This window comes from Benincasa hispida, chromosome 6 (genome assembly GCF_027475165.1).
Source record: "Benincasa hispida cultivar pf3 chromosome 6, pf3_genome.v1.1, whole genome shotgun sequence".
Lineage (NCBI taxonomy): Eukaryota > Viridiplantae > Streptophyta > Magnoliopsida > Cucurbitales > Cucurbitaceae > Benincasa > Benincasa hispida.
This window is the reverse complement of record NC_143483.1, coordinates 55,783,726-55,797,862: the sequence shown is the minus strand read 5'-3', so window position 1 is coordinate 55,797,862 and position 14,137 is coordinate 55,783,726. Positions and strand designations below refer to the sequence as shown.

Sequence of the window (14,137 nt, the reverse complement as noted above, 5' to 3'; positions counted from 1 at the left end):
TCCCATTGAAAAAAAGATGAGCTTAATTTTAGGTTAAAACTAAAATACATGTGAAAATAATAAATAGAAAAAATATATAAAAATCATATATGGAAATATATTTCTTGATAATTATAACTCATATAATTTCAATTTATAACTTAACAATGAATCTGTAGATTAAAAAAAGTTTTAGTTAAACAATTGTAGATATGATACGAAGAAGTGACCTTCGACTTTAAAGAATGGAATATATACCAATTATAATTGAACTAAATTCACTCCAAATATGTAACCAACTATCATTGAAAATATTTCTAGAGTTGAATACTTATTTGGTTTTTTTCTTTTAACAGAAGGCTTCACTAATGTCAATTTTATTATGTGATTACTAATTAATTATGCACAGGATCTTTTAATTCCAATATAAACGATCAATTTGACAAAGACTCATGGTTTGCTTTATCTACCAGAAAGGCTATCTAAGTAATCTAAAATATCATAAGGGTCATTCATTTCGTGGGAATCTCGAATGAGTATTTGGATTAACACATGTGTTTTACGGTAATGTAAGATGTCTTTACGGAAGATTTTTTGGGAGTTCTTGATGCCCTTTTAAAACATGAGTTTTTAAGATTCTCGTGTTGAGGGCATCATATTTTTACTTTTTTAACACTCTTTTTTTTATATATTTATAAATATCACTCTTTTTTATTTTCATTCTATAATTAAAATAAATATTGTGAACTATGTATTTTATTCTCTGTATTGTAATTTTTTTTTAATCTTTTAGAAAGAAATTCAAATTAATATTTATTTTATACAAAATCTTAAATCAATATATATTATTTTGTTGAGAAAAATAATAAATAAAATAAAAAATTATATTAATTTAAAAATAAATTGAAATTAATAAAAACAAAAATGTTATTAAGTTATTATATTGAATTAATTATAAATTAATGATTAGCCATAAGGGCATTATTGGAACATTATGTGCATTTAATACATTCCTAACTAGAAATCCTACAAAACAAACACAATTATCTAAATATTTCTAAATATCTTTAAAAATATTCCTACAAAACAAACATGGTTATTTAAATATGTTGGACATCTGTAATTCCGAACATCTATAATTTGAGACATCTAAAGATTCTAGTAATCCGAGTTTTTAGAAAATAAACGGCCCCTAAAGTGTACTTTTTTTTAGTTTGAAAAAAAAAAAAAAAAACTCCTAAAACTTCGAGCATAAAGTAAATAGAGAAAATACTCGAAAAATTAAAAGAAACTATTTTACATGAAAGCTTCAAAAGAATCGTTGTACATTGAAAAGAAACTACACAAGGTGAAAAAAATAATACAATCATACAAAAATTTCTCATTGATCATTATTACACCAAAAAGAAAATAATCTCAAAGTTGGTATTTTTTACAACCCTTTACGATTCTTAAACAGTAAAATACATTTGAAAATTTAATTAGAGTTAAGACATCAAAACTATATATTAAAAGCAATTAAAGCAAAATGTATTATTGGACATTAGATGAATTATACACATTCACTTTAAACTTGTTTAGATGTGACATGATGGTGAAAAACGCCAATTATAAAATATAAGGCTCCTTTCTAAGAAAGGTCTTAGTCTTAAACATGTTGTGTGATGGTGAAAATACAATTACAAAGGTAGGTTTTTGTTTTAATACGAGTTTTGTAGTATCTAAGGAATTCTATTTTACTATATACATATATTTGGTTTTTAAAACATGTTCTGAACTTTGAACCAAATGTTTGGTAGAATATTGGACTTTTCATTTTTTATTCAAAACTTCCAAATGTATTTAATCCTTGAGATTTAACAAATATCTAATAGGCACTAAGCTATCAATTTTGTTTTCATTAGGTTTCTAAATTTTCAATTTTGTATCTAATAATACGTTCACGAGTTTACTAAATACGAAATTGATAAATCAATCTTTTACCATATTTTCACGGTTTATCCCTCAGACATAAAAATCTCACTTTTGCATGGTGTTAAAAAATTTATGTCATATAAATTTTAAAAGTTTTCTAAATAGTAATATTCTTAATTTTAAAAAGTATAATTCTAGAAGCAAATAAAAATATTAAATATCTATATGAAAATTCACGAAAAACCTGCTAAATAAAGAAGCGAACTGAATTATTTGATAAATTTTGTCCACATTTAATGGCCACCCTATTTTGGAAAATGATGCAATATAAAAAGCATCTTTTTTTAATAAAAAGACACAAAAAGCATTGCTATTATTACACTTCCCTACCAAAAAAAATACCAAAAGCTGCAAAAATGTAAAATCAGAAAATAATTTCTCTCTTTTATTAGAGAGAGGAGAGATAAGAAGATGGAGGACAAATTCAACCTATATATCTATTTTAATTATTAGTACATATATTTTATTAGTTTCTTAATTACATTATAATGAACGAATGTTTTTTTAAATTAATTGTATGAAATAGAAAAATACATTCAAATTTTCATAAATATATAGGACCAGTTGCATAAGTAGAATTCAAGTCCAATATAATAGAATATGTAGTATAAGGATAAAATAATTGCATATATAAATAAAAAAAATGATAAAAGACTAAAAAACTCCGGCATAACCACCATTTTGTTTGCTTCTTCCCGGTTTTCTCAAATTAAAAGCTATCGCTGATAGCAGTTATCAGTAATAACCACTGATAGCTTCTATCAATTGCTATTGATGATAATTGCTATCAATAATAACTTTCAATTCTAGAAATATTAATACAATCTTGAAATATTAATTTTTAATTTGCTATCAATTATTAGTAGCTATCATTGATTCACTTTCATCAATTGGAATCATCGTTGAAATATTACTACTTAAGGCTATCAGTGGCTATCAATGATAGATTTATAAATAACGATCAACTTTGAAAGAAGACCAACAACTTTGATTACCATAGTAGTTATCACTAACAATCTTTTATCATAGCTATCACTGATACACTGACAGCAGCTATCAGTCGTTATCACCGATAGACTTTCATCAATTAAAATTAACCTTGAAATATAACATTTAAGGTTATCAATGATAGACTTCTATAATTGGTTATCACTTTTGAAAGAAACTCGATATATAGCTATTACCTAAGTTTTATCACCGATATCACTAACATCACTCATTGTGGTTATCAGTAATAGCTTCTTTCACTGATAACATCACTAATAAGATGCTATCAATGATCTCACTGATAACGTGCTATCAGTGATAGTTTTCTATCACTGATAACGTGCTATCAGTAGTAGCTTCTATTACTGATAACGTGCTATCGGGTAGCTTCTATCATTGATAACGTGCTATTGGTATTAGCTTCTATCACTAGTAACATGCTATCAGTAGTAGCTTCTATCAATCATAGCCATTGAATACCTTTTTGCCCTTTTATTGTCATTCCCAAACATTTATAAGTCCCTTTTCTTTTCGATGATAGCTTATACACTAATAAACATGTTATTAGTGATAACTTCTAGGCATTCCACTTACATTTTAGTTTGAGATTCGACTTTATTAATTAAATTCACTAAGTTGGCTATCAATGATAGATTTCTGTAAGTGGCTATTAACTACGAAAATAATCAAAGATTAAACTATCATTGATAGAAAATATTAGTGGTTATTACTGATAGACTTTCATTTGTTATTTATATTTATTATTTGTTATAATAATCAAACTTAATGATTGGCTTGTTGGTGTTAAGTCATTTATGAATTGAGTACTTTCAAGTCTTGCGTACGGAATTCAACCTCATAATTCTTGTGAAAAAAAAGGGAAGAAGAAAAAATCCAAATAAAGAATTTTTTTTTAAAAAAAAAATAAGAGAGAGAAAAAGCAGAAACTGAAAAAGAGAAAGAAAATTAAATAAAAAAAAAGGAAGCAAAAAATTAGACAAGTGAAAGAGAAACTAAAAAAAGAAAAAGAAAGGGAAGAAAGAAAATAAAACAAAATAATAAAAAAAGATAAGGGAAGAAGCAAAAGTTGGAGAAAGGGAAGAAAATAAAAATAAAAAAATGAATAAGCAAGAACTGAATAACAAAATAAAAATATAAAAAAGAAATAAGAAAAGCGGAAGAAAGAAAAGAAAATTAAAATAAAAAAGAAAATAAGGAAGAAATGAAAGAAAATAAAAAGTAAATGAAAGAAAAAGAAAGGGAAAAAATAGGAAAGGAAAGAAAAGAAAAAAAAATAAAGAAAAGAAGTAAAAATCGAATAAAGGTAATAATAAAATTTAAAAAAAAAAGGAAGAAGCAAAAACTGAGAAAGAAAATAAAATGAAAAAATGAAAAAGGGGGAGAAGAGCAAAAATCAAAGAAGAGAAAGAAAATAAAAAGACTAAAAAAAATATAGATAAGACGAGGGAGGGCACAATTAAAAATTAAAAAAAAAATTTAAAGATTGACTTATGACTAGTCAACTTATTCATATTTGCAAATATTTTAAAAATATAATATATTTTTATATTTTTTCTCTTATTCTACCATGTATTACAAATATCCAAATTTATATGGACATAAAATATCTATCACAAAATCTTACCGTAATTTCCTTAAAATTAATAAGCCATTAAAAATTTTTCGAGATGGTTTTGAATATGAGAAAGTTACAAAAACTAAAATAATATTTAAATCCATATAATATAAAACAGTGAATATATAATCAATTTTTTCTTAACAATATTTATATTTGATACATCTTTTATTAGAGATTTATATGATATAAATCTAACCATTGTCATAAGTATGTTAATATTCAAGTAATTAATATTATTTATAAGCTCGATTTGGTCATTTGTTTCACATAATTATTCATTTATAGTTAAAAGACATCATCACTGGGATATAAATTTTAATAATCATAATTATATAATAATTGAATGAAATATCACTTTAAACATAAAATAATAACTATTATACAGCGCTTATGTACGTGTGCCAAGTCGAGCCACCTTATTCAAATACAACATTGAAAAGATATTACTTTAACAACCGCTATCTCAAATTGAGAATTTTACTTAGGTGTACGATGTTTCTTAAATACTTAAGGAATCTTTTAATCCAAATACCTAAATATAAATATATAAATGATAATTCACTGTTGTAGTAATTTTACTTTTAGATGTGACAATAGTTACTTCTTATCTATAAAATAAATTTTTTCAAAGTAAAATTTTTCTCAAGAAAAAAGTACCTTTACTCACATACATCATTCAAAATAAAGTTTTTCTTTATAAAGCTTCATCATTTTTGTGTTAGAAAACTGAGTCTAGTTTTAAGGTATGAATTTTGCTTTTAAAAAACTCTATTAGAACATTGAAAACCCTAAGAAAAAAACACAACATTACTTGGAGAGGAAAATGTTATATAGCCAAATGTTCCCAAACTCAAAGATGGGGATGAGGAATTATCAACCATGTTTTTGTAACTCAAAAAACATCTACGTTAATGTTAGTTTGGTTGACTATGATCACATTTTCTCTCTCATTAGTTGAAAAAAAATATTCAATGAATCTGTAACAATGTGGTTGTCTCATAATAATCGTTGGATGTAGATTAAAAAATCTACATGATTTTTAATAATCAAAAGATATAAAATCAAAATACCTTTTATATTTTCTTCTATTATATCAATAGTATGAAATTGTTGTATATTTCCTAATTATAACAACAAATTGAATCCATCCATTGAAAATTGTATCTTATATTAGTTTAGTTGATATAAAATAAATGGATGGACAAATAAATTAAAACTCCAAAAAAGTCGATCTAAAGCAATGTAGTTTCTTTATAAACAATTAAAAAAAAAAAAAAACTCAATGTTGACTTCTTTAGTCCAAATTTTTCTTAAATGCTTGAGTTTTCTACATTTCTGCTTAATAGTTTGATTAACTATTAATCACCAATACACGACGATCAACTATTAACATTTAGCAAGATCTAATCTCTTTTCTCCTTATCTCAAAACGTAAGCATTTTTATTTGATTTTTCATCATACCCTTTTGAAATTCATTGATTTTATTTGTGTTCTTGTTAAGAAAAGGTTTAAAACCCACCATTTCTTCACACTGATTTGCCTAAGAGAGAGAGAGAGAAAGATCCAATCCCGACGTTTTCGTGTCGGCAACACGGTTTCGTCGGCTACCGGAATAGCGACAATCAGAAAAAGTGCACTAATCTGCAATTCATCCATCCAATTTCAGCTCGATTTCATCGACCAAACACCAATTACTGTGCCAAAATGTTAGAACATATACCTTCCCCTTCACACTAATCTTCCCAGCTCTTCAATTCTCTCCCAATTTCCCAATTTCCCTCTTTCTATCTGTATTTTATGTTTACTTTTCTGGGTTTCTGCTTCTTCCTCTTCTTTTCTCCCCGATTTCTCTAAACCCCATCAAAGATTTTCTCCCAAAATCCACTGAAACTCGATTACAGTGCGAAAATGTTAGAACATATACTTTCCGCTTCCCACTAATCTTCCCAGCTCTTGAATTCTCTCCCAATTTCTCTCTTTCTATCTGTATTTTATATCTACTTTTCTGCGTTTTTGCTTCTTTCTCTTCTTTTTCCCCCAATTTCTTTAGACCCCATCAAAGATTTTGTCCCAAATCCACTGAAACTCGCTCAGAGTAGCTCAAAATGGCGTTTGTGCTAGGTCTCGTGCTGGGTTTGTTTGTGGGGTTTGGTCTCGTCGTCGGTTTTGTGAAGTCCGAGAATGCCCGGTCGAAGCGACGGGCTGATCTTGCTGCTACAATCGCTGCTTTTGCCAGAATGACAGTGGAAGATTCTAGAAAGATCTTGCCCCCTCAGTATTATCCCTCTTGGGTTGTGTTTTCTCAGAGACAAAAGTTGAGTTTTCTTCTTACTTTTCCTTCTTCTTATGTTTCACGTATGGATGAAGTTAATGAGTTTTCCTGTTCATGGTCGATTGACATTGGTTCTGTTGTTCTATCTTGCAGCTTACTTGGCTGAATCAGCATCTTACCAAGATTTGGCCGTATGTTAATGAGGTAGATTTTGTTTTTGTATTGTTATTCTGGGGTTTGTTCTTGATATGTTGGTTTCTTTTTTACTTTGCTGAATTTTTTGTAATAGGCAGCTTCTGATCTGATAAAAGCTTCGGTAGAGCCTGTTCTTGAACAATACAGGCCTATCATATTGTCATCACTCAAGTTTTCCAGATTCACACTTGGCACAGTGGCTCCACAATTCACAGGTTTGTGAAAGTTGGGGAGGAGGGTTGATGGTTTTGCGGTTTGTAGACTTGGATTTCTCTTGTTGTGCATGATTTTCACTTCATTGGGTTGCTTTCAATATTGTAATACACTTGCATTTCAATTGAACAGCAAAGTTTGGATGGATAGGATCTGGTATTTAAGCTTTTGTGCAGTATTGATGGTATGGTATAACTTAAAGCTAAATCATTTCAAATTGATCTTGGCAATTTTATGTTTCTACTTCCAATGTTGCACTCCTTGAGTGAAGTTCGGCCGCATCGTGATAAGGTCTCGGGATGTTTAGAAAGACCTAATCCTAGTTCCTAATTTTAGAAACTTTATAACTTAAAATCCTTGTTCTCTCCCTTTACCTAAAAAGCACAAACACCTTAGTTTGGCTAGCGTGTCCGTGTCCGACATGTGTCCGATACTTGGACACTCCGACACTTATTAGACATGTATCGAACACTTGTTAGTGCAACAAATGTGTTAGATATGCATAGAACACTTGTTGAGTAGATAAAAAAAGACACATATATGACAATAATAATAAATTTTGAATGTGAAATACATCAAGCTAAGTTTTTTTAAGTATATAAATACATCAATCCATTTGAATTTCTAACTGTCCTATTCTATTTGGCAGGGATTTCTATAATTGAAGATGGAGGAACTGATGGTATAACCATGGAGTTGGAAATGCAGTGGGATGGCAATCAAAGTATAATACTTGATATAAAGACTAGACTGGGTGTTGCACTACCAGTGCAGGTATTTTGAGCCAACTGTCTTTCACCCTCATTTTTTTTTTCCACAAAAAATTGGTTGCCAGTTTCAGTTCCCGTTATGAAATTATGTCTCAATTAATCATATCAGATCATGGTTCTCTATATACATAACTTACGTAACAAATTGAACTTGATAGCTTCTTTTTGGATGAACAAGCAATGAAGTGAGTGAGATTTTGTAAAAAATTAGCTTAAAGAAATAGATAATCATCTGAAATTTGTATTTGAAGTAAATATACCCACACAGACAATATCCTCACGGGGAAGCTCATTGAGCAGCATCGTGCAAATCACAAAAGTTGGAAGTTTCAGGCGGAGGATAATAAAGTTATGTAATGATGGATGCATCAAGAAACTCAGAAAAACTTTACTCTTAAATATATGCACGCAATTAGCATTATTTCCGAGTAAAAGCTTTTGGCTTAGTGGCTGAAAGATTTATATGATCATGTTTTGGCCTATCATGATACAAGGAACTCTGTAGAAATTGGGGATCGAAGGGTTTCATTTGCGGGAATTTGGTTTATACTTCTTTGTTTGCCTTTTATGGCATGTTTGGGAGTGATTTTGAATTGGTCAAAATCACTTTTATTATCTTCAAACTCACTCGAAAGATGCTTTTATTCCTTCAAAATCAACTTTTATAATATGAAAAATGTATTTAAACCTATAAAATTCACATTGAATTGATTTTGAGTGACGAATGGTGTGTTTCTGGAGTGATTTTAAACATGATAAAAGTGATTTAACCATTTTAAAGTGATTCCCAAACGTGCACTTATACTTAGACGGGAGAATGACATAGGTAAAAACCACGTATTTTTTTCCTTGATATAATATAGTTACATTTGATATTTATCTGTTCAGGTAAAAAACCTTGGATTCACAGGCGTTTTCAGGTTGATATTCAAGCCTTTGGTTGATGAATTTCCATGCTTTGGTGCTGTTTGTTTTTCTTTGCGGCAAAAGGTATCCCATAAATTACACCTAATACATAGGGGAAAATTCTTATGTTAAGCAGTCAATATGATGAAATATTAATGATTTCGTAACAGAAAAAGTTGGACTTTACACTTAAAGTTATTGGTGGGGACATATCAGCAATACCTGGGCTTTATGGTGCACTTGAGGTGTGATCATCATTCGTCACTATATTCGCCGTTTTATTTTCCATTGTGAATGTTATGCTCTTACAGAAAATCGAGTTTCAAATTTCATTTGGAGCTAGATTTAACAATAAGGCTTAACACAGGGAACAATTCGAGATGCTGTTGAAGATTCTATTACATGGCCTGTTAGGAAAGTTATCCCTATATTGCCTGGAGATTACAGGTATGACCTTGAGAAATGTGCAAACTAGCCATGAGGTTGTCTTGTGGTGCTTTTACTCACTACAGGGAACTTGCATTTTTGAACTTGTTTGTCAACTTTTATTGTTTCAGTGACCTGGAATTGAAGCCTGTTGGGATACTGGAGGTGAAACTTGTGCAGGCAAAGGAATTAACAAATAAAGATGTGATTGGAAAATCAGATCCCTATGCCGTATTATATATACGCCCTCTACGTGACCGAATGAAAACCAGCAAAATAATTGTGAGTTATCTTACTCTTTTGTTTCATCCTTTCTTTTGTCTATTGGACATGATATAAATTAAAATTTTATTGTTTTCAGAACAATGACTTGAATCCAGTTTGGAATGAACACTTTGAGTTCGTTGTTGAAGATGAATCCACACAACATTTGGTTGTGAAAGTTTATGATGATGAAGGACTTCAAGCTTCTGAGCTTATAGGATGTGCTCAGATTCGGTTAAGCGAACTTCAACCCGGTAAGGTGAAGGATGTGTGGTTGAAGCTGGTTAAAGATCTGGAGGTTCACAGAGATAATAAAAACAGGGGGCAGGTAACACATTAAATGTCCCCCACCCTCAACACAAAAAATAGACAATAAAACCATTAATTTGCTCAGGGAGAGATTTTTGCTGCATATATAAATAATCAAATAGAATTAGTTTCTGGAACCAATATATCAGGCTAAACTATTTCCCATCAACTCTATCATTTTGGTTTTAGCCTCACTGTCTAGTTTTTCAAGTATAGAACAAAGCCATAAAACCCGAACCTGTAGTTGTTGGTAGGAAACAATTAGCTTGCTCACCAAATGAACCTTTTACTAATTGGTGTCAATAGTTTCTGCTGTCTTTTATTTAGTGAGTCCGTTCATCCACTTTACTCCAAATGCTTTTATGTACTATCCACCTACCACGTTCTTGATGCTCATACTAATTGGTGTCAATTAGATTTTCGACTATCATTTCCCCACCTAAAACACTTCAGTGTAGATCAAAACGAGCCAAACCAATCCCATGGTCCTGCCAAGAAGACTTTCTGTTTTTTATATGATATGTGCGTCCCTTTTATGATTTTTTGTTGAATGCTGTATTAGGTGCACTTGGAGCTCCTATACTGCCCTTTCGGTATGGAAAATGGCTTTACGAATCCATTTGCCTCTGATTTTTCCATGACTTCCTTGGAGAGTGTACTAAAAAATCGGGCAAATGGAACGGAAGCTACTGAAAACGAACAAGCCGTCACACAGAAGAGGAAAGAGGTTATTATTAGAGGAGTACTTTCTGTCACAGTTATATCTGCAGAAGACTTGCCTGCAACAGACCTGGTAGGAAAATCTGACCCATATGTCGTACTCACTATGAAAAAATCAGGAATGAAGAACAAAACAAGGGTAATACTCCTATGCCTGAAATTATGATCCTTTGTTTTCATAACATATGGATTTAAAAGCGGATCCCTGTTGACACTTTCATTCTCCCTATTTGATCCTGAACTTAAAATTGCCTCTTCTTCTTTAATCCTTAGTTTCATTTTCAGGTTGTGAATGAGAGCTTAAATCCCATATGGAACCAAACTTTTGACTTTGTTGTTGAAGATGGATTACATGATATGCTTATTGTTGAAGTTTGGGATCATGACACATTTGGAAAGGTGAGGCATCACTCTATTATAATTGGCTATTTTTCTCACCTCATTTTGAGTTCAAATGTAGTTGTGGCTGGCTTGACAAAACATATACCGAAGCTTTTAGCATGTCTTGATATTTTAAACTCTTATAGTATCGAACCATTTGGTGTCTTATCTACTAAGTTGAATTCATGTTGACATTTTTTTAACTGGTTTTTATATTCAATCTCTCTCGTCTCAGGGAGGTTTCTCATAAAACATACCTTTTCCCATTCCTGTCAAGAATGTTTGAAATATAAAATGAGCCACCCTAACTTCATGTTATAGTGATTTCAGTGATGATATTTCTAAGTACTGCAAAAATAAATCACCGAAGATAATACGATTTAAACTTGTTGGAACTTCCCCGTCACTAACATTGATTTCTTGGATCAATAAGGATTATATGGGGAGATGCATTTTGACACTTACAAGAGTGATATTAGAAGGGGAATTCAAGGAATCGTTTGAACTCGACGGAGCCAAGTCGGGGCGATTAAATTTACACCTCAAATGGATGCCCCAACCAATCTACCGTGATACCTAAGCAATTCCCAGAATTGTAAACCAGTAACTTGGGGATGTACAAGACCTACTTCTCTGAGCAGATGAGTTGAATAATGAGTCTCACATCTTTTATCTGTGGGAGAAACATCTGAAGATTGTATATATAATTGTTCCATACACCTTGGCACTATGCACAGACCACTCAGTCATGAAGAGAAAGGAATTACAAGCAGAGCAGATGACAGAAATGGCCTTTTTTTTTTCCCTTGGTATTTATGGTATTTTCACTAGAACATGAAAGAGCCTTTTTTGGCTGCAAATTCTGAAACGTTTGTACGTGTACTTATATTTGTCTTAGTTTGAAAGATCTCATTCTTTATGAATGTAAGTTTGAATGTTACCGGTTAACTTGAATTTTCATATTGTAGATATTCTAAATAACATACCTATTAGGTGAAGTATCTTTAAACTGAAAAATTACCTTTTTATTCTCAAAAGTTTGAAAAATGTTTGATTTTTGAGTTTTCAAAAACATGCCTTTTCAGTTTTCGAGTTTTGAAGAATATGTGCATTTGACATTTTTAATCCTTAAGTTTCTAAAAATACATTTAAGATTTTCTTGATATAATTTTTTATTATTTTAAATTAGAAAACTAATTTATCTTTGTAATTCAAAATTTCATATCATTATATAAAATTATGATAAGAAAAATATATTAGGAACCTTTTAAACCTATCTTTATATAAATTTGGGGACTAAAGAAATATATTTTGAAAACTTAGGACTAAGTTCAAGAATATAGTGAATTTTTAAAATAATGACAAAAATGGGGTATATGGGAAAATATTTTTAAAAATAGGTGGGAATGGAAAATATTGACAAAAATAGGGTAGTTTTGGTGGGAAAGGAAAATCGTGTACCCGGTACACGATTAGACTTTAATCTAGTTAGCATCACGTCAGTACAGTCGGTGGATTGAGCAAACATGTACTCGTGGATCGGGTCCACGATTACTTTTTCTTTTTTTTAATCAATTTAACTATCTATTTTCTAATTTTTAAGTTATAAATTTCTTCATTACTGAACTTAATTATATATTTAATCTGCAATGAAAACTTAATTATTCTGCACTCATTAAAAGAAAAATTGTGACTTCACTAAGTAGTACATCTCTCTACAAATAAATAAATAAAAAAGATCTCATGATACTAAAGAAGATTTACAATTAGTTCTTTAATTTGAAAATAGAAGTTTACACGAAATTTAAAGACAACCCCCTGGCCCTTACCCCGCATGGGGTTGTAATTTAGATGACAACGGCAACATGGCGAAGCTAATTTAGAGGCACATGAAAAAAACCCCATGCGGGGTAAGGGCCAGGGGGTCGTCTTCGTGTGCTTCTAAATTAGCTTCGCCCTGTTACCGTTGTCGTCTACGACACGTCTTCGATCAGTGTCAATAACGTTGAGTTATCTTGTTTGTTGAATAATAGTTTTGAAGGAACTTTTAAACAAGAGTATCCATGAGCGTGTTCGGATCTTTCCTATTTCATTGTGACTGAATTACCACACACATATTCTACCAAATAGGTATGCAATTTAACACTAATTAACGACATGCTTTAACAAAAAAAATAATAATAGATTGAGTTAACGTACCAGTTGAAGACTGTCTTTACTTCGAACTCAACCCAGTGGAAGTAACCCTCTACGTTCTTTATTGTCCAACAAACAGTCGGCTACCAGCAGCACGATCGTCTACACGAACGGCAGCAAACGAACAAGCAAGACCGGGGACGACACTACTACTTAGAGCCTTTGGTATTCTCAGAGTGAGAATCCAAAGAGTGGTCTTTGATGGAATTGGTAGAGGAAAGAGGAAATGGATGATCGTGTAGAATGACAATCAAGTGGGAGAGAGCTATCTTATAGCGGATGCTTATCCTTTAGAGAAAGCTACACGATCGAGAAGGTTTTACTAAGCTATCGTTTAGTAAAGAGTAAGCGATTGTTTAGAAAACTCGGCACGCTAAGCGATTGTATAGAAAAGATAAGCGATCGTTTAGTACACGAGGTGTGCGATTGTTTAGACAATATGGTGTTATCATATAGGCTCTCAGCTAAGCGATCGTTACGTTTTTACACCTTGAGCAATTTTTTCGAACTCTTTGCAAAATGAAATCAATTTTCATTTTATTCTTCAGTTACAATAACCGAATTTGATTTTCCCACTAACGCACGATTCAGGAGAAGTTTCCAGCCAATTATCACATAATTAACCAATTAATTAATAAATGAATATAATCATATTATATTCTTAACCTATAGTTTGATATCATATATCTACTATAGTAATTTCTCTTCTACTTGATATAAATCATATTTATATCTAATATCCTCCAAAATAATGTATCTCATACATTTAGTCAATTATATTATATATAATTAACCAGTTCAATTATATCATATATAATCGAACTCCCTCTTGTCAATTTGAACATTTCAAACTGACCCTATAAACTGATTCTCGACTTTATCCAAGCTACCTAGGGGACCTTATG

The 14,137-nt window shown here is 30.8% G+C and overlaps 1 protein-coding gene across 2 annotated transcripts; it reads left to right on the top strand.

The window, feature by feature from the left end:
• Nucleotides 1-6,128: 6,128 nt before the first annotated feature.
• Nucleotides 6,129-11,984, top strand: LOC120079902 (synaptotagmin-5-like). Of its 2 annotated transcripts, XM_039034355.2 has the most exons (12): nt 6,129-6,895; nt 7,006-7,056; nt 7,142-7,262; nt 7,910-8,034; nt 8,919-9,020; nt 9,107-9,181; nt 9,304-9,383; nt 9,494-9,644; nt 9,724-9,954; nt 10,498-10,794; nt 10,941-11,054; nt 11,470-11,984. In XM_039034355.2, exons 1-12 carry the CDS (start codon nt 6,686-6,688, stop codon nt 11,614-11,616), a joined length of 1,704 nt encoding a protein of 567 aa, XP_038890283.1. In that variant the 5' UTR covers nt 6,129-6,685; the 3' UTR covers nt 11,617-11,984. The 2 variants fall into 2 exon arrangements, with proteins under 2 accessions (XP_038890283.1, XP_090170947.1); XM_090314821.1 differs by lacking the exons at nt 6,129-6,895; nt 7,006-7,056; nt 7,142-7,262 and adding an exon at nt 7,398-7,444.
• Nucleotides 11,985-14,137: the final 2,153 nt, after the last annotated feature.

Bases quoted from the DNA above. Each gene is read 5' to 3' on its own strand.
- LOC120079902 (XM_039034355.2), top strand. From the start codon at position 6,686: ATGGCGTTTGTGCTAGGTCTCGTGCTGGGTTTGTTTGTGGGGTTTGGT. The intron at 9,955-10,497 runs GTAACACATTAA...ATGCTGTATTAG, and splicing joins ATAATAAAAACAGGGGGCAG to GTGCACTTGGAGCTCCTATA. The intron at 11,055-11,469 runs GTGAGGCATCAC...TGGATCAATAAG, and splicing joins ATCATGACACATTTGGAAAG to GATTATATGGGGAGATGCAT.